Below are 26459 nucleotides of genomic sequence, written 5' to 3' on the forward strand. Positions count from 1 at the left end.
TTAGGAGGCAAGTTAACTAAACCCTAATAGGGTTTATCCCTATATAAGACGGGGAAGAGAGAAGCCCTACATTCATTCACACATACATCGCCTCAAGCATAACACTAGCAATCTAGCCGCCTTGCCTCTTGTACTCGAGACATATTATTGTGATTTTGCTAGTGGAATATTTGGAAGGGTAACGTCTCCTTCCCGCGGTCGTTTCCCACATTGGGTTTTCCGCGTCACCAAATCTCTCGTGTCAAACCTCTTATTTTACGTATCTTTCTATTCATACAACAAACGCATACATAATTCATCAAACGACGACGTACGATTAGCAATACTAGACTGCTTTAACCCTAATCAATTAATTCGGTAAAAAAATACCAAAACATATATTTTTCCGTCTCGGTCAATAGTTTACACTCGCTTTATTTCCCGTTACAAAATAAAGCAAGTGTAACCGAGACAGGGGGAGTACTATTGTTTTTATAGTTGTAACCTAGGCGGTTTAGGCCTTGAGGGACTTGCCTATTTTCTTTTCGTATTGGCATTAGGAGTATATATAACGGCCGGAAATCAGATATTTCAATTACGGACATAAATATACAAAAAAGTCGTATAGTACTATATAATTTTAGGTGTATTATTATGCCCTTGGTGGCACTAAGTTTAAGTACACCTAAAAATAAGGAAAATAATGATGTCATTCTCATGTCAATCTAATTTATTTATTTTTTAACAGTAGTAGGTGGAGGAGAAGTGAATGTAGTGTATAAAAATAGAACTAACGGGAATAGTGAAAGTAAGAGAGTATTGATCAAAGTAACAATAATAGTAGCCATTCTTAGTGAGTTGTACATTTACTAGGGGTCGATTATTCCTCGACATGCATAGACGATTACGTGATTTAGCTCTAAGCTTGATGAATTATTGTGCCATGAGTTATGATTTGTCGGGTTTTGGGTTTATCATTGTTCTTGTGGGCTAGACTTCTCCCTACACACTTATCCATTGATGCAAGTCAATTAGGTCAAGAATATCACCTATTACTAGCCTTGTCATATCGGGTTGAGCACGATGAGAGTGAGAACTCGATGAGGTTACCCAAACCTTTGGCTGGCTTCTTGCTTTAAGAGAGGAAGCAGAAAGATGGGAATTGTGACATGGACTTATTGACCTTGACCAATTACGAACAAGAGGGAGTCTCTGAGAAGCTTTAAAATATTGTGTGAATCCGACGAAAACGAGGGAAGTATCAATCACTCGTTATTTACGAGTTGTTGCTTCTATTTGGGAAATTGAGCGCACTGCAACCATTGCTAATTCGCTACATTTTAGTGAGAGTCTCGTAGCTATAATATTCCTCGGGACAATAGCCAACAAAATTAGCGTCCTGCATACTCAAAACGAGTATTCTAGGTAAAAAAGAATAGCATCACACGAGATTTTATATCGTCACCATCACTTCTTATTTTATGCAGGATGTCTATCAACTCTCTTTCATGAGAGATACAAAAAGGGCGCTTAGATAATCTTCAACAGGGGAAACTGTAATGACGGGAAATTCAAATAATGTAGCACCAGTGCCATCATATGTTGACTGGTTCTCGCAAAAACCTCTCCATCTGTCTTGCCCTGGTTCTGATGGACATGTCGAACACTTTCTGACCAAACTCCACAATTATGCCACCCAGAATGTTCGGGTCAATCTGAAATTGATCATGTTTCACAAATTTATCAGGAAATTTATATTTCCAGCAGGAACAGTAATTTTATACGAAGATATTAGACCGCTGCTTTCTTAATGTGGCACTGATGTAGAGCTGATATAATTGGAGTTCCAGAGAAAAAAGTGAAGAAAGCATACCTTCTGCTCGAGCTTAACTGTTATTCCCTGCCCGAGAATTTCCTGTAGGGTTTCCTTCAGTTCTTTCTCCTCAGCAGGGGGAAGAGGCTGAAAATAGGCAAGTAATTGGGAAGTGTGTGAAATTAGCATCAAAGAACAACATACAAACAACTACAACTTGATTTTGACGAAGTGCTTACAATAACAGTAGTCGCAGTTGCTTGCAGCTCGCCCCTGTGTGCCATAGTTAGCTCTGAAAACCTCTTGGCAATGCTATCCACATGCCTCAGCCTTCCATTCTCAGCCAAAACAACTAGAAGAGTCACATTGAGATGAGAAAGTTAATGTTTTACTTTTTAACGACAACAACATTACCCCAGTGCCTCAATGGCTCCCGCAAATTGCGGGGTAAGGGGGGTCGGATGTACACAGCCTTACCCTTGTGTTAGCAACACAAAGAGGCTGTTTCCGAATGACCCAAGATGAAAATTGCGTCGAGAACTGCATCGAAGGACCACTACTTCACAAGAGAAAGAAGTGCAGCCACTTTAGTGAGCCATTTTACTTTTTAGCGACAACGAATATGTAAAATTATGTACTATGATGAACAGTGCCTAATGCAATGTTAAGGTCTGTGTGTAACATAAGTTGATTAACCGCAATGTTTTACCAAGACCCATACCAATAGTAGATTGTTCTAACCTATGCTGGCAAGTAGTAGACCCGACAAGGTGTGAGAGTGTTGAATGTGGTAATTGTGTAAGAAGTTTTCAGTTTTTTTCTCTACGATAAAGTGTCGAGTGAAAGAGTGTCAGATATGCGACATGCAACCAAAGTGAAGTGCCGGAGTAACATAGGTTCTAACTGGACACAAAGTATTAAAGAAGTTGGCTGTTGGCCAATTAAGCAACTGGTGTTATACCATTTTGATGATAAATCAATTACAGAAAAGGACAAAGACCTTTGTAGCAGGTTCAGATCGACCCACTAGATCTCACTGACACAAATGGTAGAGTGAGCCTCCTGAATAGGCAACTAAAGACACGCAAGCTTACAAACAAAGCACATTCATATCATCTGCATATGCAATGTAAATAGACTTGGAGACTAAGTAGCCAGCACAATAACAAATAAAGGAGACAGAGAAATGAGAACTTCCACAATAAAACATTAAAACGTCAAGTAAACTGATAAGTAACTGCTGTTCTATGAAAAAAATTCAAATCATAGTGTACCTAAGAAGTTCTTCATAACATCTGAAAACTTTGCTTGATCACATATGTCCTTCAAAGCCTTAGATCTTATATCCGAGGGCACTGACAGATCCTTTGTAAACTGAAAAAATGTTGGAGATTTCTTGGTGGCCTCAACCAGGTCTAAAAGCTCCGACTCAACCTTGTTCAATTGCTTAGCTTTGGTGGCAGCAAGATATAAAGCTGATGCGTAATTAGCGCAACCTCCATACATAGCCACAGGCACCTAATACCAATGATGAACAACAAAAACAGTAGTTCACGATTAGAATATAAAAGCATAATGTCATACTACAGTAAACCTACATCGATTAGTTCTACAAAAAATACTGCTGACACCACAGATCTATCACAGGAGATATTGATTCAACAACCTTTGCCACAGATTTAGTATCACGACACATTTAATAGGAGGTCATCAATGGAGGAAAGACAGTGAGTTTGTCTATTGATATGATGGCATATTGGTACAAAGCAGAGAAGGTCCATATACATGGTCAGAGAATGACCCGGGTACTTATTCACAAATTTATGGCTGAGCATATAACATATTTTGCAGTGACGATGTTGTTATAGAAATTACTCAACAAAGTTAAACCTCGTGTTGTCAAAGAAGAATTGATTACTGTTCACAAGTGTTATCTATGTGGATAAAATAATAAGATTCATACGGACCTTCTCAACTCGTTGACTTCGAATCTTGAAACCCATCGTCACAGATTTCTGGGTCATGCAAAAATGCATAGTAGAACTACTAGTTTATCAAATGTCCCCAAATTCCCCCTCAAAAGACTAGCTCCAGGAAATTACAAGATTCCTCATCCACAAACCCCATAAATATGTGTGTTAAGCTCTAAAGATAATACATCAAGTTCGCAAAGTTACTTCTACCAGTCCATCTTATGACTTATTTATGTCGCCATGGCTAAAAGATATAGAGAACCAAAAAAGGTATAACAGTTAAGTTCAGAAAGAACAAAAAACAACAGCATAATATGCAAAGCAAGGCTAAGGAAAGATCATACATCAGAAAAAACAAATCCCAATCCCGTGGAGAAGAAAGACGAAATTAAGTTATATCAAAAGGCACTACTGCGATAAACTAAAGATTGATGGCGAGGATTACTATGATGAACACCTATGCATGACATAGAAGACGACGTCACAGAACCACATAGAAATAGAATACCGATGAGCCAAATGAGACAGATTCATATCTTAAGACAAGTTAAAAATGTAAACAAGCAATAAATTACGATCACAAGCCTCTTAATATCACGATTCTCGTTAGACTTACTCCCAATGGCTCACTCTTGATCCTCACATAATCACATTATTCCTAGGTAAACTACCAGTCAAAACTCAAAACTTATTAAATGTGTTACAAGCGTGTGGGTAGACCCTTTGAATTCAGCAACACAAGATGGGAGGAACTTTTTGCCAATTAGGGATCAAGATTTGAAGCTGCGCCTTGTGGAGCTGATGCATGGCAATCAAGATTTTCTTATTGCTGCTTTGTCATGAGGTAACTCCGCCTGTGAGTGAGTGTTTTCGGGCATTCACTGCCGATCCTAGTCCCAAGCCCGGATAAAGGAGGAGGGTTGCGGTAGGTCAGCATAAAAACTTAGTCACATTTTATGGACATGAATCGGAATTTGAACATCGTTGGGGAGTCTCCTCAGAAGCGAACCGCTCCACTTCTTAGACCCAGGTGTAGTGAAAAGTATGTGAGGACCCGGGTATAGTGAAAAGTATGTGAGGGTTGCTAGGTCGTCGCCTTAGTTTGAAAAGGCGCGCCTCAAGTGCGCCTAAGGCGCGCCTTGGATGAGGCACTATCCAAAACGCATTGGTGCACTTTAGGTGCGCCTTTTGGACAAGGCTCACTAAGCGAGGTTTATTAGCACGTCTAAATCTTTAGATTTGCCTTTTATTTGCACCATTATTCCTAAACTTTACTCCTTTAGATGTTAGTCATCTTGAAAACTCCTAAAAAGAGTATTGTTGCCCAAAATTTTATTTCGGAAATAAAATAAAGCTAAAAAAATAAGGCGCCTCGCGTCTAAAAGGCGCGCGCCTTCGCCTTGCGCCTTGCGCCTCATCGCTTCATCCCCTTATCGCCTCGGTGCGCCTTGCGCCTCTTCAAACTAAGGTCGTCGCCATCTCTACACCTCGGGGTAGTGTCAAATAGGCAAGGGTGCGCTACATCTTCTAGGCCCGGGTGTAGTGAAAAATATGCAATGGTTGTTAGGTCGTCGCCCAAAAGCGACGCGCCACCTCGAAATATGGGTGTATGGGTGTGGTGTCAAATAGGTTTGGATCCGGGAAGCATGGTCAAGAGCGGGTAAAGAAATCAGGGCATGACTTTTAGGAAGGGTAGTAGGTTACGTTTTGGTACTTGGAATGTTGCTCTATATTAGCTGAGGTAGGGGAGGTTATGAAAAGGAGGAGGGTGCATATAATGGGTCTACAAGAGACAAAGTGGGTCGGAGATAAAGAACGGGTGGTAGGACCTTGGGGTTATAAGCTTTGCTACACGGGTAAAGACAAAAGTCGTAATGGAGTGGGTATTGTCATTGATAAAGATTACATCGATGATGTGGTAGAAGTATCGAGAAAGAGTGATAGGATTATGAGCATTAAGCTTGTAGTCGGGGATGAGGTGCTAACTGTAATAAGTGCTTACGCACCTCAAGTAGGATTGGATGCTTCTTTTCGACGAGCCTTCTGGGAAGATGCGGAAGAGGTTGTAGAACGAGTCCCTATTGAAGAGAAATTGATCATTAGTGGTGACCTCAATGGGCATGTGGGTACTAGTCGAGTTGGCTTTGAGAGCATTCATGGTGGTTTTGGGTTCGGGGAGAGAAATGATGAAGCAAGAAGAGACATATTAGATTTTGCTTTGGCATATGACTTGGTATAATGAACACTTGGTTCGAGAAAAGGCATTCTCATTTGGTGACTTATAGGAGTGGAGGAAATGCTAGTCAAATTGACGTTCTTTTGGTAAGGAATGTGTGGAGGAAAGAGTACACGGATTACAAAGTCATACCCGGGGAAAGTACCGCAACACAACATAGACTAGTGGTGCTTGATTTTCGGGATAAGAGAGACTTGAGGAAGAGAAAGGTAATTGGTGAGGCACGAATCAAGTGGTGGAAGCTTGATACGAAAATTGCGCGAAAGCGGTTTAACAGAATAACGAATAATAACGAAAAAGGGATATTTGCTTCGAAACAATGGGATATTTGCTGGTTTTAGACCTATAACTCGAACAATGGTGAACTATAATCAAGACCTATTGATTATAACTCGGGTTAGTGCTTGAAAACGCGTCAAACAATAACGGTTTTGGAATGGTTTTGGAACGAACTCGTCGAACCGATGTTTACAACTTTAGACGAAAAACTCACTGTTTTTATTCATTAACTCAATCTGCCCGAAAATAACAAACTAAACCCCATATAAATAACTATAGTCTTCTTAACCAACAAGAAATCTATCAACTAAAAGATAATTAAACGATAACTAATAAACTAACTAAAATTCTAAACGTAATCAACAAGATCTAACAACTAATAAAATCTAATCATATTTCTAGTTTTATTTTGTATCATACTCCCTTTCTTCAAAAGAATCGTCCCGATTCTTAGAACCATGGAATTCACCGGGATCAAATATAAGTCTTATGAGTCTTGATGAGAATTTGATGTTGAACATTAGCAAGAACCACGAACATATTGTCCGACCACCTTTGATGCAACCTTGTAGTTCGTTTATTGCTCCTAATTTTAAAGCCCTCTTGTGACATCTAACTCGTGCCTTCCACCCCTACACCCTCCTTGCACGAGAATAACTTCAGCACTAACTTCAACGGTTTCCTCATCATTATAATCATCAAAAATAGGAGGCAATGTTGGATCAAACTCAACCTTCTCTGCTCTCACACCAGAGTAAACAAGTCACTAAGTCACTAGAACCTGCTCCCGGACTACCTGCTCGAGTTTAAACTTTGAACTCCAATCGCAATCAGAAATTCAACTACCAACTTGGCTTTGACACGCCTAGGACCGCCTAGATTTAGGGAAATCAAGAGTCGAAACTCTAATACCACTTATGATACGAAAATTGCGCGGAAGCGATTTAATAGAATAACGAACAATAATGAAAAAGGGATATTTGCTTCGAAATCTGTTTTGAAATCGAAACAATAGGATATTTGCTCATGTTAGACCTATAACTCGAACAATGGTGAACTATAATCAAGACCTATTGATTATAATTCGGGCTAATGCTTGAAAACGCGTCAAACAATAACAGTTTTAGAACGAACTCGTTGAACCGATATTTACAACTGTAAACGAAATCTGCCCGAAAATAACAAACTAAACCCCCTATAAATAACTATAGTCTTCTTAACCAACAAGAAATCTATCAACTAAAAGATAATTAAAAGATAACTAATAAACTAACTAAAATTCTAAACGTAATCAACAAGATCTAACAACTAATAAAATCTAATCTTATTTCTAGTTTTATTTTGTATCAAAGCTACGAGGGGAAAACCAAAAAGCGTTTTTGGATAAGGTTGGAAGTAGCGATATTTGATCGGATTGCAAGGAGAAAGATATAGATGCAACGTGGGATACACTAGAGCATGTTGTAAAGGATTTGGCGAGGGAGGTGTTAGGAGAATCTAAAGGAAATAGACCATCAAGTAAGGACACATCTTGGTGGAACGAGGTGAAACAAGCGATAAAGACAAAACGTGAATGTTATAAGGTTTTGGGGAAATGCATGAGTGATGAGAACTTTGAAAACTACAAGGAGGCTAAACGAGCCACTAAAAAGGGAGTGCATGATGCGAGGGCAAAAGTTAACCAAGAAGTGTATGGCATGTTGACACGAGAGAAGGAGAGAAGGATATCTATAAACTCGCCCGTATAAAAGACCGAAAGACGAGGGATATTGGGAGAGTTAGGTGTCTGAAAGATATGGATGACAAGGTTCTGGTTCAGGATAACGAAATAAAGACTAGATGGAATTCTTACTTTTATACTTTATTCAATGGACATCAGGAGCAAGGTTTTGGGGATGTAGAAGTAACACCAAGCATGGTTAATCGGGAATTTGTGCGTAGAATACAAAAGAGTGAAGTTAGAAAGGCATCAAGGAAGATGGGGACGAAGAAAGCAGAGGGACCGGATGGTATACTCATAGAAGTTTGGAGGTGCTTCGGGGAGAAAGGAATCGAATGGGTAACCATGCCCTTCAACAAGATTTGGAGTAGCAACAAGATACCATGGAGGAGAAGCACTCTTGTCCCTTTGTACAAGAATAAAGGTAATGTTCAAGAGTGTTCCAATTATCGGTGAACTAAACCTATGAGTCATACGATGAAGTTATAGGAGTAGATTATCGAGCAAAGGCTTAGGAAATGTGTAGACATCTCGGATAACCAATTTGGATTTATGCCTGCGACATCGACTATGGTTGCGATTTTTATCATGAGACAGTTGATGGAACACCATCGGGACAAGAAGAAAGACTATGGTTTTTATTGACTTGGAAAAGGCATATGATAGGGTACCGAGAGAAGTACTTTGGTGAGCTTTGGCCTTTGGCGAGAAAAGGTGTATCTTGAAAATATATTGACCTCATAAAGAACATGTAATCTTGGGAGAACGGAAAAATTTCCCATTACCATTCGGGTGTATCAAGGTTCCGCACTTAGTCCTTTTTTCTTTGCTATAGTTATGGATGAGTTGACAAGGGATATTCAGGACATCCCTTGGTGTATGATGTTTGTGAATGATATTGTGTTGATTGATGAGACGAAAGAGGGAGTGGAGAGAAAGTTGGAATTGTGGAGGCATACTTTCGAGACTCGTGGGTTTAGGCTGAGTAGGAGTAAGACCGAGTATTTGAGGTGTCAGTTCACTAACGTGTTCAATAACGTGGCAAGGTTGAGATCGACATAGGTGGGGAGTATTATTCTCGATGGGAGTATTATTTTCGATGGGAATATTGTTGAGGGGTCAGATTTCTTCAGATATCTAGGATCTATTATTCAAAAAGATGGGGGTTAGACAGAGATGTGGCTCACAGAATTAAAGCCGGGATGGTTGAAATGAAAGAGTGCTTCAGGGTTTTTATACGATAAAGATATGCCCCAAAGATTAAAGGAAAAATTTTATCACACGGCAATTAGGCCTACCTTACTCTACGGCTCGAGTGTTGGGCCGTGAAACATTGTCACAATCAAAAGATGAGTGTGGCGGATATGCGTATGTTGAGGTGGATGTGAGGCCATACAAGGAAAGATCGATTAAGGAATGAGGTGATTAGGGAAAAGGTAAAGGTGGCGTCAATAGAGGACAAGATGATGGAAAATCGACTAAGATGGTTTGGCCATGTGAGAAGAAGACCTATGGACGCACCAGTTAGGAGGCCGGAGACTTGGAGAACATAAAAGGTTCCTAGGGGTAGAGGGAGACCGAGACAGACATGGCCGAGAGTGATAGAGCACGATATGAGATTTCTTGGGCTTGAGGAGAGAATGGTGATGGAGAGGGCACAATGGAGGGAAAGGATACATGTGAATTTTTAGTATTTGTTGTTATTTGACATATTTAGGGTTTTTATTTAATTTTTTAAAAAAAAATTATTTGTTCTTCTCTCCTTTAGTACACCTTTTTTACCAACAACTTTCTTATATATTTGTACTTGGTTCACTTTTAAGGTATTCCAGACCCTTAAATTTTACTTCTGTTTTCAAATCTTTATTCTCGATTTAAATTTTAAGTTTTTATAAAAGAAATCCAGAATTCAATTTTTAAAACCTATAAGTTTAACTTGACTTTTGTATTATGTTTCACTCTCCCTTTTTTTCATTTTTCCTTTTCTATTTTGTTTGCATTTTGAGGTGTGCATTCACCTATGCACGGTTCTAAAGCATGATTCATGTCAGCCAACCCCAAATCATTTTGGGATTAAGGCTCTGATGTTGTTGCTTTGTCATGAGGTGTTTCCTATCAGGAGCAGCAGCATTATCCTGAGCTTCACATGTCATTATCCTGAGCTCCACATGTTTAGAAACTGTTGGGTATCAGAGGAGCTGAGGAGGCTTGGGATGGGCGGAAGGGCGAGGTTCATATTGGAGAGGGAGATGCAGGTTGGCCGGGAGAATGGGTAGAGGAGTACGGGCATGACTCGATGGAGGTGGAGGAGGAGGGGGATCGGGAATTGTAAGTTAAGGTGGGCCGCTGTTTGAGGGGTGGCAGTCAAGTTAGAAGTCAATGTAGGAGTAAAGGAAGGACAAGTGGTGCTTTGGGATGGGGTAACCGAGATTGGAAAATCGCAATTAAAATGAGTATTGTCATTCACCAATTTGTTAGTATTTTTTGGTCTTTAGTTTATACACTAGGTAATAAAGCGGCCTACGAGTTCCCAAACCACAGTATTAGTCTTTCGACTCCCTCGTACATGTAGCTCCATTCGAGTTACAAAACATACCATTTATGAAAACCTAACATCTCCATTCGGGGCCATTTTAAAAAGCAACAGAGTCGAAATCAACTCGATATGATAAATGATGTTTCAACTCCTATCATAGAACCAAATTACAACATTCTAAATCAACAATTTGCAGGTTAACAAAATCATCAATAATCAATCAATAATACGAATAAAATCGAGTAATGAAAAGGGAATAAACCTTGATTTTCTCGGTTTTAACAGGAGCCTTGGTAGCAAAGCTCTTCTGCAATCAACAAAATCAATTTATTAAATCAATTGCAGCTTTATCAATCACAAAAAAAAAAAATCGACAAAATCGATGGGAGAAATCCAAAAAGAGGGAAAATGAAAGGGGAAATTAGGGTACCGAAGAACTAGGGTTAGATCTGTGGGAGATTAAAGCATTTCGAGCGACAGGGATGGTCGATCTTATGCGGTTCGCCATTGACATTCTTACTTTCTTCGTTTCTGCTTTTCGATTGATTTCAGATTAGGGTGCTATATTGTAGACAACCGGACTATACCAAACTACTCATTTATATATTGTGGAATACGGAGTATAAATTATTGAGTAAGACGGTTTTACGGGGTGGACACTCTTTTTTTCATTGAACGACAGTCTCTATATAATACAGTATTTATTAGGGTTTTTTTATAACTTATAATTTGAATAACTCACATTTTCAAATCTTGTTCCTAACATCACTTTCTTTAAAATTTTATATCTAAAATAACATTTTCTTCCAAACTTGATATCAAATCTCAAAAAAGCTTGCGTTCACTCATTAAACATCATCAATCATCATCCTTTCCCCATCTATTAACCCACATATCAACGATTATCACCACTAAAACCATCAAATTAATAAAGGCAAAATCGTCAATTTAGAGTTTTTTTTAAGATTTTGTATTAAGTTTGGAAGAAAATGTTATTTTAGGTATAAGATTTTAAAGAATGTTATCTTAGGTATAAAATTTGATAAAGTGACTTATTCAAGGTATAAGTTATTAAAAAATACTAATGATTATTGAAAGAGTATTATTTCGTTGTATATTCGTAATAATACGTTTAGGGATGTTAACGGGGTGTGTTACGTATGTATCTTATCATAGCTATCACAAGTGGAAATGGTATTAATAGATTTCTAAGTATACAAATTACTAGTGTTCAAGCCCGGGCGTTGCCCGGGTCGTAGCGTAATAATGACTTTTGATTATTGTCAGTGTTTCGCATACTTTCTTTGGTTGGTTTAATACTAAAGAGGAGCACGACTTTATTGGGTCTTGTTGAGTAAATCATTTTGTAAAATGTTTGTTGCTGAACATATTTAAAACAGTTAGACCAAATAAACTTTTAATAACATGTAACTTTCTCTCTATTTAGCATTAAAATTTATTTTCAATTAAACAAAACTACCTTAAAGTTGCATAACTCATAAATTTATCATTAATATATTTTTCTACGACATATCTTAAAATTATGATGAGATAAATTATGAGACAAATTCATTACTCCCGCTATTAATATTTTACTTAAATCGATTGGTTAGCTAATTGTTCATATATAGTTTCTTTTGTTGTTAGTATTGTTACTTTTATTACATTCGTTATTATTACCGTTACTTTCACTTCTCCCGCTGTAATTATTGTTATTTTCACTACTGCCTAATTATAGAATTTACTCAAGATAATTAATTTGATTAGAATATATTTTAAGAATTTTTTTAAGCCAGTTGAAATTTCATCTCGTAACAAATCCCGTTAGTAGGATTTAATATACCTATCTAATTTGAGGTATTTTGATTATCGTATATTTCCTATTTAGAGAATTAGCCTTGACTATTATTATCTATTATTAAACCTGTACTCGGGCCAGGCTAGGGCCGAGCCGGGCTCTTTTGGTCAGACCCGGGCTAGGACAGGAGAGGGGGAGAGGATTGTCCGGGCCGGGCCGGACTGGGACATGCTTGATTCGGGCCTGGGCCCGAGGCAGGCTGTGGCTGGACCGAGCTGCGTGCCTAACCTAAAATTACTTTTTGTTTCTAAAATAGATGGGACAGGGCGGATTGGGTTGGGAAAATGTAACCCGGGCCAGGCAAGGGGGAAGGGGCGGGTCGAGCGGGCCGTGTAGGGTGGCGGGCTGGGGGAGAGTTAAGCCTGGGCCGGGCCGGACTGGCCCGTGCTGTTGGCCAGCTCTAAGTCTATTATTATGAACAATGTATGGATTAATAATTTTGGGTACTAAGATAAGTACTTTGTGTTTTCCATTCAAATATTGACATTCTTTATCCTTATTTTGTTAATAAACTAGATTTAATGGTCGTGTATAACACTCCCATTTATTTAGGAGCCTTTAGCAAGACATTCCCAGATAAATAAAGATGTTACCATCTCAGTTGCCTGAGGTAGTGAGTATAAAAGACAAACAATTACCAAAGTACTTTAAGACGATATAAATAAAGTGCCTCAAACGGTTTTATTACAAAAGTTCCAACGAGATAATTAAATAATGAAATTATGTTTTAATACAACTACAGCGGAAATAATATAAATAGTGTCTGAATAAATTAAGTGATCTCTAGACTTTGACGAATGAAGGTCATACGTCCCAAGCTCCCTCCAAGCATCAGCACATCACAAGAGCTAACCTGTAATCAATCTGTTCCCCAATATTTTGTTCATCACAGGTGTTCACGAATACACGGTCAACCACGAGGTTGAGTAGGATAACTAAACAACGATAAATAATATAATAAACCTGTAACCAAAAAACAACAATATAACTCATGCCAAAAGACCGTCACTCACGGCTCAACTGTGTGCCACAACCGTGGGCCACCATCGACACATCACAAACGCATACACCGTCATATCACAAATACTGCTCAGGTCCACGGTCACCCCACGCCACCGTGCCTGACCGACCACAATCCCGCAGGTCCACGACTCTTCCACATCCCCATGCCTGGCCGACTAATAATCTCAATCACAATACCAATCCTCTTTTAAGATGCCAATAAACAACAGAGAACCAACCAGCAGTGATAATAGTATAACTATAAGATGCTCAAGACAACAATTATAACAATAAACTCATGATGGAATAATTATCATAAGACAACGAAATAACAATTTATCTCATGCCAACAATGCAATAATAATTCATCTTACGGTAACCATGTAACAATGATCCGTCTTATAAGAAATTCATCAATTTATCAAATAAGCAAGGTTGAGTAGATATCCTACCTTTAGCAAATCTTCACAATTCAATCAACAATTAAACTTAGAAAGCCTCTTCCACAAATCCACCACCTAAACAACAATTAGATTGTATACAATTATATACTATTCTTATTGATTAATTTAAGATGTAAACTACCCAAATAATCACTCAAAAATCGTCCCAAACATATCCCCCATACACGGCCAACCCGGCGATGGTCAACCCGGCGATCAACGGCCCCTCGGCAGTCAACGGTCCGGTCAAAACAACGGTCAAGGTGTGTAACACCCCCTTCTTACCCGACCAAGATAATTGGGAGATGTTACCTTCTCGGTTTCCCGAGATAGTGAAATCGGAATCACAACTGAGAAACAATTAACATAAATAAATATTTAGTGGATTACATAGACATAAATGAATAAATAAAATGAATAATACAACTCATGACTACTAAACTAATCTAATCAACTATGCTCGATTCGAATGTCATCACGGCTCATCCCCTTCTCCAGCATGCTACCCATATGATCGGAAATATCATATGGATCGACACAGGCCACCCCGAAAATAGGTGACATTTACACGGACACAACAAACGTCAGTTTCAATACACAAACATAAGACATGACTCGATAAGTGTAGACGCGACATAATTATGTGAATGAGACTCGACTATGCAATCACCATACCTGTACCGGGAACCGCCCAGATGTACCCAAACCACCGGTGCCAGGGACACACCCACGACACCACATCTCACACAAAGGTACCGGGACAAGCCCAGACGTACCGGGTCCGGAAGCCAACCGGATCCCTTGCCAGACGCCGTGCCTCAACCACACGAGTCCCTCCGTGACTCAAGTCACAAATGTTCACATCCCCCTTGGAGTGGGAAGCTCCAAGGGGCGACCCGAGCGCAAGACGGTTTCCCAACCGTCTTACGCCTCCTCAACAATCAAGTACCACCACAGAAGACTCCCAACTCAACACATTCACAACCATACATGATAAATGAAAGGAAAACATTAAACATATGACTCTTTCATGAATCCAATTCCACTTGCTATGACTAACAACTCTTCAACTATTCACATGACACACCAACCGACTCATGAACATACTAATCAAGAAAAGACACCCAAATATGCATACACAATATTGAAACCGAGTAGGATAACCTACCTTTTAGCATAATTCACAAGCTAATCGAAATCACCAAGTATCCATCTCATAAAACCATCTCATCCTACATAAATCATATAATAACCATCACAAACCACTCTATACTATAATACAACTTAAAATCCCTTATTATTAGTCAATAATTACTTATTTCACATAACTAAATACTAATTAATCTCTCTTAGTAAATCCTAACTTGAGATTACTCATAAGACAAAGAAGAAAATGTGAGATTTTGACTTACAAAGGTAGATTGGGAATTAGGAGAGGTGTTCCACCCTTAATCCAGGCTTGAAGCCCAAGGGAAAGGCATAGAGAGCATTTTAGAGAGAGGGGAGAGTGTTTTAGAGTAAGAAATAAGAAGAAGAAGAAGAAGAAGAAGAAGAAGAAGAAGAAGAAGAAGAAGAAGAAGAAGAAGAAGAAGAAGAAGAAGAAGAAGAAGAATGAAAGGGATAGGGTTTGGATAGGATGAAATCCCGAAATATCCTTTCTTGGGTACAGCTCAGCACCACTCGACCGAGTGACCGGTCCACTCGACCGAGTGGCACTCACTCGGTCGAGTATACCCTTATTCGACCGAGTGCCAACTCACTTGGTCCACATATGGTTCTACTCGGTCCACTGGAAGTCTACTCGGTCCAGTTTAGGTCTTACTTGGTCTCGTAGGAGGGGTCATCCTTTACTTCCGAGTATATGTGGGTTCCCTCGCGTGTCCCTAGGTCCTTTGTGGGTCCCTAATTATCAGAGTATTACAAGGTCGGTCTTTCGTCAAACGTAAACAATTGATATAAGGTGATTAGATAACTTACCACAATTAATTTAGTGCGAGGTGAAAACTACGTCTTAAAGTTGTCTCACAAAATTACTCTTCCTCACAAGTTATATGAAGAGTTTTTGATGTGGAATAAAAGTGATGGTGTGGGTATGAGGAAGAGTATTTATAGTTGTAGTCTTGTAGATTAGGTTATAGGAAGGTTCTAGGAAATTACATATATGCTAGTATAGATAACACCCAAACCAAATACACCTCCCCTACTAAGGTAATTAGAACAAAGGGCGAATGTAAAATACAGACCTCGAATGTAGCGCGAATGTCGCGTGAACGTATTGGCTGGATGTCAAGATTCAAGCACATGCGACACGAATGTAGGTCGAATGTAGTGCGAATGTACTGGCTGTAAAGTTTCTTTATTAAGTTCAATCTACATTCACCCTACATTCAACCACTGAGTTATAAGAAGGTCGAATGATACACATGACTTCATGATCCCAACGCTAGATAAAATGCTATAAAATCATGAGTATTACAGTCTTCCCTCCTTAAAGGGAACTTCGTCCTCGAAGTTCACCATGCTTACCCAACTACCACACACAACCAACTAATTTATGTTAACCAAATAACATACATAATATACTTTTAAGTGTCAAAATAATGTGGTATTACACTCTACCCTCCTTAAAAAGAACTTCGTCCTCGAAGTTTGCGCATACTTCTTACCGTCCAGAATCTACCCAAGTTACACTTGCACGCCAATCAAAATGCTATTGTTATTAACCCACATTACGACACTACTTACACATATTACTCAACTATATGTACCATTAACTTCCATAGTATTACATTCTACCCCCCTTAAATAGAACTTCGTCCCGAAGTTCCCTAACCATCTCGCCACCAATATAATCCCAAATACTAACAGACCATGTGGTTTCGTGGTTCTTACTGCTACCATCCAAAATACCCATAGGCTACGTGGTCTCATCCAATACTCTCCCAAATACTCACAGGCTATGTGGTGCATCACCAACATTTACAACAACTAAATCCTTAAGTCCGCCCTAATGCTACAACAGAACTCATCATGCTTATTACCAACACTTACTAAGACAACCAAATAACAAAATAAAAATATAATGCCACTTTCGCAATATAACATCCTACCCCGCTTAAAATTAAGGTTACGTCTGCGTAACCTCAAAGACTACACAACACCCACCAGGATCCTCTAAGCTTCTTTCCATGACTACCAACTCGTTTATACCTTAGACAAATACTCTCCCTAACATTCCCCTTATCGCTCTTCCAACAAAAGTCCATAACATATCTTGCATTTCTAAAACCCCTCGACACCTCATGTCAATAACCTTTGCAAACCACATCACTCTAATGATACCACACCACTCCAATGATACTACACCACTAATCCTTACTCCAGCCACACACCTATGTTTTTACAAAAGCCAACTAAATCTCTCTTGTTTACACTCATGCTTACACCACCATTTTAACGTTGCTCAGTATGTTCTTTATCTTCCCTCGTCAATCTTAATCATAACCTTATGCATATCTAACCAATCAATACCATTTTATTTCCTTAAATACTAGCATACTTTTAACAACAAGATAACTTTTATACACCACCTAACACATCAACAAATGCATGTCATCCTTACTACGTCAAACCACTTGTCCACACCTCTTAAATCAATAACTCTAAAGTTTCATGAATCAACAACTCATCAACTTTGGACTACTACTACATCTCATATCCTCTTGCCACCGCGAATAATAACCCCAACAACAACCAGGTTTTTAAGCTATATAGCTTATTATTATTATTATTATTATTATTATTATTATTATTATTATTATTATTATTATTATTATTATTATTATTATTATTATTATTATTATTATCGCACTTCATCGAGTCCGTTTTTGAAATAATGCTCAAAAATAAAAGAATTGTCGTTTTGGGTCGGTTTTGAAAACATTTATCGAAATGGTGTCCACGTAGGCTCGGTTTTGACGAGCCTATACGGGGCTTAAACACGCCATACGTATTGGCGTGTTTAGTTCAAAGAACACGCCATTACATATGGCGTGTTTAGGCAGTCTGAAATTCTAACCCCAAGCCAGTAGCTGAATAATGTAAGGAAAGGAAACACGCCATTACGTATGGCGTGTCTTCAGAATAAAACACGCCATTAGCTATGGCGTGTTTAAGCAGCTCCATTTTTAGCCCAGTTCCAGTAGCTGGCAAAATCTCAAATATGAAACACGCCATACGTAATGGCGTGTCTTTCTCTTGAAACCCGCCATTAGCTATGGCGTGTTCTGCCAGTTTTTTTTTTTTCATTGCTGCACAAATTTCCTTCGTTCTCGTATCTTTCCTTTGCCAAAACAGAAAACCAAACTAAACAATGCTCAACAATGCTCAACAATGCAAAGGACAACACAAACCATTGCCTATTATAAATAAAAACCGAGTTTACACACCACATAAGCTTCGCACAAGGGGATTAAATTCTAAGTTTTACAACTAAAATGTCAAACAAATTAACCATCTAAAATGTCAAACAAACCATAAATCCTCTAACTATTACATCAAGTCCTCAAGTCTTCTTCTTGATTTTTCCTCGAATGCGACTCCAAAACCCTTTCTTAGGCTCCGGGGTACCTTGTTCATTGACGGGTGACATTAAAGACATGGAAGGCATTGAAGACATGGCCGGCATTGAAGACATGGAAGGCATTGAAGACATGGAGTGTCTAGCCGGCATGGATGACTTAGAGCGTCTAGCCCTCTTAGTGTATTGAACTAATGGTGCATCGTCATCCACATTCATTGAGTCGAGGGACTCTTGAACCATTGGTGAACTCTCTTCCCTTGGTTCTACGGTTGGTTGTAGGAGATGGTAATAGCCTACATGTTCAAGCGATTGAGAGGAGTAGTCCCGTAGGTGTGAAACCATTGTCCGGAAATGAGGAGGCACCTCAAGAGGCATTTGTCGAAGCTCCTTATCACATGTATTATGGACATTGACGAAACCTTGCGCCTAAAACAAAATAAGTAGTATAAGCTAATCACATTTTATGATATATTGGTTAAGAATTTTAAGACAAGTATATTAAGTGTACTTATAAGATATTGTGTGGCTCCAAATGGTGCTTGATAAGTAGCTTGTGGGGGGAAAGGGTTCAAGCGAAGAATAGTGTGATCCCGGTACCAAACCATGTAAGGGTCGTAGTAGCTCATTTCAATATCATCCTCTTCACCACGGAACCGAAAATCACCCCTCCTAACCCAATTTGATATGTAGGGTTGATGTTTTTCTATCCAATTCCGTGAAGAGGCACCCCTTTTGTCAACTTTGTGCAAGTTTGGTTCGGTATTAGAGTTTAAAGGGATAATTTGTTTCCACCCAAATTGACGAGCTACCCTATTAGGAAAATGCCACTCAACAATGTCGAAACAAACCATAGGTGCCATCACTGTCCAATCGTCGGAGTCATCATAACAAAACCCGGGCAAAAAAGACAAAATCTATCGGGTGTAAGGTTGCCATGTAAACTGATCATGTCGCATTAAATCAAAAGCATCCCTATACCCAATTAGTGTGGTCACCCCTTCCGGCCTCTTACGATTCACACTTGCCCACCTACGACCCAATGAGTCAATCCTGATTTGATGTTGAGAACCTAATGGGTTCGGTCCATGATGGGTAGCCTTGTTGTTTATACTTGGAATTTGAGAATTTGGTAACTCGAGTATTGTCGCTTGAGGTTTTGACATGGAGTAGGGTTTATGATGAGAACTTAGAAGGAAACACCTCTAGGGAAGGGAGTTGTTGGTCATTGGTGGTGATTGTGTTACTTGGAAGTCTGAGTTGAGCTTGAGGTTAGCATAGTCGGTATACTTTTGTGAGTGTTGTGATGATTACATAAGAACCATGTTAGGCGAGAGTTGTTGTTAGTTTTGGAATCTCATTTGGGTATTCACTTTGCGGTAATGAGGATTAGTAGCCAGAGTTCTTGAGAGGTGATTATAAGTTGGGATCGATAGATATTGAACTGGGATGAGTTAGGTGTTTTGGGTGGTTGTCTCGTAACTTGGAGAACGTCACCATTTATGCTTTAGGTTTCGAGAGTATAACAAGATCTCCTTGGGATGATAGAATATGCAAGAGAACCTTTTGAATCTGGATTTTTGATTGAGAGTTTTACCATTTTGAGAAACTCATAGTTGACACTAGTTGGATATGAGTATAGCTTTGTTAGAAGCTTTGACCTTGATCTCGTGGAGGTTTTTTGTAGATGTTGAGGATTTGAAGTTGTGAAATCACACTTATAGTGAAGTAACTTGTTTCATGGGATAGCTTAAGATGATGTAACATAAGTGTTTTGAGGAAATCCTTAGGAGTGTTGTGGTTACAAGTTTTGTTGTTAGGAAGTTTTCGGAACCGTTTAGGATGATGTTGTTGTTTGAGATTTGAGTAACTGGCGTTTCCTTGTTGTCTAATTTCCTTCTTCTTTACCATAAGCCTTACCGTTCATACCTCTCTTGCTCGCTTAATCATGCTCCTCTTTTAAGTTTGACACTTGTAACCTGTGAAACTCTATCTTTGACCTCCTTGTTGACCTTACCTCGAACCTTACCCCTAGGAAGTTCATCATAGCTCTTTTGTTGGTTAAGTTTGAACTCTCTTAGCGTACTTTTTTTTTATGCTATCTAAGTTACTTTTCTTTTGTCCAACTTCTAAACTTTTCAAGCTACCAATTTTGATTCGTTGTTAAAAGTTTATGTTACCTTTGCAAAACCTTACCCATTTTCAAAAATTTGAAAATGAAAATTTGATTTAGTTCCCTATTTGTTCTTTGAATATAAACTCATTTATCATGATTTTAATTGCTAAACCGAGATTTCTTAAATTTTATCTAATTTCTATTAATTTTGATCTATTTATGATTTCTTTGTCAAGGCTTAATGTTACATTTTCAGAAATTTAACTCCCTTTTGAGTTTAAAGGTGAAACCTTCATTTTTATTTTGACTTTTGCGAAAGAAAATTTGAGTAGATTGTCTTTTTCTTTTGAATTTGACGTTGATCGGAAGTTAGAACTCGTTATTGGAGACATTTGATAACTTGTTCTACGCTTGTCGGCGAATTGATTTTGTTTTAAATCTGTCTTTGACTTGGAAAGTTAGCGTTCTTGTGTGCACGACAAGAGCAATTTCGTTCCATGAATGAGACTTATACTTTTGAAAACTCTCCGTTAATGTTTTTGAAAATTTTGATTTTCTATTTATACAATGATTTACATTTCGACTTGGTTATGTCGGAAAATTTTATTTGAAGCTTTTGAAAGAATTTTAATTCTTACGATAAGTGACCTTTTAATGTTTTGGTTGCCGATTTCAAAAGGTCCAATTTTACTTTTATAACCTTTCATTTCTACTTTCAAGTTTCGAGGACGAAACTTTTTAAAAGATGGGGTGATTGTAACACCCGCAAATTTCTCATTCTGATATTTAAAATTTATTTAACCGTTCGATTACTTTATTTCATATTTTTAAATTATTTAATTTAATTAACTTCCTTTTGAACATAAATTTTATAAAATTTACATTCTTACAAGCTTGTTTATATAAAATAAATATTTCAGTCCGATAATAATAATTGTGACGATAATAATAGTTTCCGTCTTAAGTTATAGACACATTTCCGTCTAGCAGGATCGTCGCATTTCTCTTATAAAGCCTTTTCAATTCGGACCAACCCGATTCCGACAACACTCACTCTTACACTCTAACTTTATTATTATTATTATTATTATTATTATTATTATTATTATTATTATTATTATTATTATTATTATTATTATTATTATTATTATTATTATTATTATTATTATTATTATTATTATTATTATTATTATTATTTTTATTATTATTATTCCTTAGCCCCACCCCCGTCACTTTCCCCCTTCCATTATTTTCCCAATTCTTTTTCAATCCACAGCAACAACAACAATCAACAGCAAATCACCATTTTTTTTCCTCCCGAGCTTCAAACTCCGATTTCTCTTCCGTTTCTTAACCAAATTCGATCATTTTTGCGTCAATGGCTTCCTCTCCTCGTCCTCCTTCTTTGTATGTAAGAAAGAGTCCAGCTTTCATCTTGTTTCATTCGGCCGTCATTCGAAGGATGCGGATTTTGGGTTGATTTATTCCATTTTGGGTTCGGAGTCATCCCTGGGCAGTTCCTGTGGCGTTTAGGAGAGCACAAAAAAAAGGTAACGGTGATAGGTTACTCGACAAATGTCGAAATTTTCGTCTTTTGTGTCATTTTTATGTTCTTGTTTGATAAAGTTTGAGCCTTTATGTTTTTCTCATTTGTATGTAAATTTTCCGTCTCAAAATGATGCTGAACTGGGATGTTTAAATTCTGTTTTGGGCACGTTTCCATAGAAGTTATAGGAGTTGAAATTGGACTGTCTTAAAGACAGAAATTGGGACGGTTTTAAGTCAGTTTTTACGGGTACGTCGGGACGTTTTGGGACTGTGGCAGCATGTTGAGTAGGCTGTTTTAGGACTGCCTTAAGGACTGTTTTGGTTACGATCCTTGGTCCAGTTGGTGTATTGTTTTTGGGCAGTCGAAATGGAGACGATAGGACTGATTAGAATCGATCTAGGTCTGTTTTGGGACTGTTAGAAGTCATGAATTTATCATCTTACGGCCTTTCTATGAGAAGTACTATCTTTTTTTTTCAAAGAGAAAATATGAATATGCTGTACACTAACATTGACTTTCTATGGTCAATTTATCAAGTCCTTTGTTTCATAGTTCTTATAATTTGCATTTTATCCGTAGATGGAATAGTTTTGTTAGACAATTCCGACATTAGGTCACCAGAAATGGAATAGTGCTTAAGTCCAATACTTTGACAATAATAAACTTATTGAGAAACAGATGCAGGGAACAATTGTCCTTTATTCTTTCTCTTAGCACTAGAATGTGGGGTGTTACACGTCCTATTGCAGGGTTTGACACTGTTTTGGACAAGAAGAAGGGGTCGTTTCGACTTTGTTTAAGGGGCAGAATAGGGGCTGGTTTGACATGTCTTCCGGGTAAGAACTCGAATCGCTTTTGGGCACGGGTTTATGGGAAGGAATGCAGACTGCTCGGGATGGTGAAAGGGTGGTAGAAATGGGTTGTTTTGGGTCCGCTAGATGGTACTCGACTAGGTCGCTTTAGATGGCTAAAAAGAGTGCTTGAGTCGGGTTTTGAGAACCCAAAACTGGGTCATCTCGCATTGTGTGGTGGTGGTGGTTTGTCTGAGTTCGCGTAGGGGCTATCCAAATGGCCACTTTGAGTCGTGTTTAATGATTGTCTCGGCATAAGTTGGTTATTTGAATTATTAAAACCCCGCCTTGTGTTTTATATAATGCAATTCGTTAAATATCATTCATTTTTATATTCTTCTCATATTAAGCATAAAGGTGGAATTTATTATTTATTTAAGCCAAAATTGGATGAAATGTCTCACTTACCTATTGTATGAATTTTTAATCCGTTCATTCTCATTTATTTATCGTATCTCAAATATGAGTGAATTATTCTACTTACTTAATTAAATTGAGTCATTTATAATTGGATGCTTGTTTTGCTTATAATAAATGGTTCATCTCCGTTTGTTTATATTTTCATTCAAGTGACAAATATTGAAAAAATGGGTTACTTATTCATAATCATGATTATGATTTGGCATGAAATGTCTCACTTGGATTATCATCGGTTCATTACTCGTAGTAGTCTCTTTCCAAGTTGATTCGTATCGCTTGGTTGAGTCGTATTCTTGATAATGCCTTTATGCTATACCGTATTGCTTGACTTATCTTTACGCCTCTTTCGGATCCCTGCCGATTGTGGGTTTAGCTCATATCTTCCGCCTCTTTGATCGTCTCGCCGATTGTGGGTTCTCGATTTATGCGGACTGTTCTGCCGCATGTCGAATCGGGAACTGTACTGTACCGAGAGTCTGGCCAGATTTAGACTAGGACTGAGTCTTGGGAGTACCATTGTCGTCCTACCAGGGGAATTATATATTGATATATGAGTAGTAAAGGTCTTGCTTGGTTATAGATATTGGTTTTTGGCTGTTGTTTGTCTTGGTCCTATCGGACACTAGGGGTGAGCTATAAGCCCTCTAGTTGCGATATGATCGTCGGGATTGATGTTCCCATCCGTTCTTATGGTGAGATGCAAGCCATAAGTATGAATGTGACATTAGTAGCCACGTCCCGTACAATGTTTGCTAAGTGGTTTTCCAAATAATGGCTACAGTTTTTATCCTTGTAATTTGCATTGGTTGATCTCTTACTTAATTGCTTCACATGATTCGGATTCTAATCTCATATCTATGTTGTATTTCCTTGAAATGCGTGCCCTTGTATAAATGACCGTATTCTTGTCTTTCATATTATTTAATTGTCTCACATGAATAGTTTAACCGTTATCATGCTAATGTTGATCTATCTTGTTCCATCTCATTTAATTACCATGTTTAAACATAAACTTGATATCCATATTTTTGTAAGAGTCTTACATGACTTACCGTTTTAGTTCTTTGTTATGTTCGTTTCGACATTTTGTGGTCGGGAGAACCTTGAGTTACTCCCCACCGATTTGTGGCGTTCATGTTTACATGAATGACAGGTATTAGTGATGCGTTCATGGGGTGAAGACATGTGTGAGCTAGCGAGCACTTCGGCCTAGTAGTTGTTTATTAGGATTGTTTAGACCTACCTTTTATTGTATTGTCATTCGAGGGATATCTTTTCCCTCACCTTGACTATCACGTTGTATAATTTAAACTTTATTTCCGCATTCTTTATTTATGTTTTATATTTTGGTGAACCCGCGCTTTAAATTTTAAAATTTTTAAAAAGTCCATAAAATTCCGCATTTTATTAGTTATATGTTCCGCTTTATCGCGGGGTGTCACAGTTGGTATCAGAGCCTATGTTGCTCCCGACGCACACACGTGTACCCCAAAATTAAACTTGAACTTGACCTTTAATAATGAATGAGAGATGGGTAGAATTAAGGACCTAAGTTGGTAGTCTCTTTGTGTATGCTTCGTGGTAGGTTCTAACATGTTTGTTGAATTGTCAACTGTTTTTGTGCCCTTGGATCAATGACCGTAAACGTACCAACGTGAAGATCAAGATTTGGTGCCTATTGCCAGAAATTGAAGATTTGCCCAACCTTGAAGAATGCTTCTACTTCCTCGAAGATGTTTCTCATTCTTTATTCTTTATCTCTTGGTGCTTATCCTTCTTCTAAACTTTCTTCTGTTTTGCTTGAAAGATATTCTTGTACCCCTAACTTGTCCTTTGTTCTCTGCTTATTCTCTCTTAACGCCTTTTTGATAGTTCTCTTTCTTTTGTGGGATGTTAACCTTGGTTGGATAATTTGGCTTTGTGGAGTTTGTTTGTGGTTGACCTATAACCCTAGCTTTGAGGGGTTGTGATGTTAGAAAGACTTAGCTAGTGTAGTAGGAAATACCTGGATGTTTCTTAGTTGCTTGACATGAAGTGAGTGTGCTTGATTAATGGAATTGTTAGTGTTGTAAAGTGTGTGAGTGTGCTTGATTAATGGAATTGTTAGTGTTGTAAAGTGTGAGTTGCATATGTTACTAAAGTTATAGAACTTGGCCTTGTTGTTTATACTTGGAATTTGAGAATTTGGTAACTCGAGTATTGTCTCTTGAGGTTTTGACATGGAGTAGGGTTTATGATGAGAACTTAGAAGGAAACACCTCTAGGGAGTTGTTGGTCATTGGTGATGAAAGTGTTACTTGGAAGTGTGAGTTGAGCTTGAGGTTAGCATAGTCGGTATACTTTTGTGAGTGTTGTGATGATTACATAAGAACCATGTTAGGCGAGAGTTGTTGTTAGTTTTGGAATCTCATTTGGGTATTCACTTTGCGGTAATGAGGATTAGTAGCCAGAGTTCTTGAGAGGTGATTATAAGTTGGGATCGATAGATATTGAACTGGGATGAGTTAGGTGTTTTGGGTGGTTGTCTCGTAACTTGGAGAACGTCACCATTTATGCTTTAGGTTCCGAGAGTATAACAAGATCTCCTTGGGATGATAGAATATGCAAGAGAACCTTTTGAATTTGGATTTTTGATTGAGAGTTTTACCATTTTGAGAAACTCATAGTTGACACTAGTTGAATATGAGTATAGCTTTGTTAGAAGCTTTGACCTTGATCTCGTGGAGGTTTTTTGTAGATGTTGAGGATTTGAAGTTGTGAAATCACACTTATAGTGAAGTAACTTGTTTCATGGGATAGCTTAAGATGATGTAACATAAGTGTTTTGAGGAAATCCTTAGGAGTGTTGTGGTTACAAGTTTTGTTGTTAGGAAGTTTTCGGAACCGTTTAGGATGATGTTGTTGTTTGAGATTTGAGTAACTGGCGTTTCCTTGTTGTCTAATTTCCTTTCTTCTTTACCATAAGCCTTACCGTTCATACCTCTCTTGCTCGCTTAATCATGCTCCTCTTTTAAGTTTGACACTTGTAACCTGTGAAACTCTATCTTTGACCTCCTTGTTGACCTTACCTCGAACCTTACCCCTAGGAAGTTCATCATAGCTCTT

The 26459-nt window shown here is 38.2% G+C and overlaps 1 protein-coding gene across 1 annotated transcript; it reads right to left on the reverse strand.

The window, feature by feature from the left end:
* Positions 1 to 1430: 1430 nt before the first annotated feature.
* Positions 1431 to 11121, reverse strand: LOC141627464 (ATP synthase subunit O, mitochondrial-like). Its single transcript, XM_074440728.1, has 6 exons — positions 10967 to 11121; positions 10799 to 10843; positions 3067 to 3310; positions 2032 to 2144; positions 1853 to 1939; positions 1431 to 1694 (listed from the first exon to the last, which is right to left on the reverse strand). Exons 1-6 carry the CDS (start codon positions 11048 to 11050, stop codon positions 1575 to 1577), a joined length of 693 nt encoding a protein of 230 aa, XP_074296829.1. The 5' UTR covers positions 11051 to 11121; the 3' UTR covers positions 1431 to 1574.
* Between the last annotated feature and the right edge of the window lie 15338 nt (positions 11122 to 26459).

This window comes from Silene latifolia, chromosome Y, assembly GCF_048544455.1.
Source record: "Silene latifolia isolate original U9 population chromosome Y, ASM4854445v1, whole genome shotgun sequence".
Lineage (NCBI taxonomy): Eukaryota > Viridiplantae > Streptophyta > Magnoliopsida > Caryophyllales > Caryophyllaceae > Silene > Silene latifolia.

Bases quoted from the DNA above. Each gene is read 5' to 3' on its own strand.
- LOC141627464 (XM_074440728.1), bottom strand. From the start codon at position 11,050: ATGTCAATGGCGAACCGCATAAGATCGACCATCCCTGTCGCTCGAAAT. The intron at 3,311-10,798 runs GTTTATTCCCTT...CATTGGTATTAG, and splicing joins TTAAAACCGAGAAAATCAAG to GTGCCTGTGGCTATGTATGG. The intron at 1,940-2,031 runs GTAAGCACTTCG...GCCTATTTTCAG, and splicing joins CAACTGCGACTACTGTTATT to CCTCTTCCCCCTGCTGAGGA.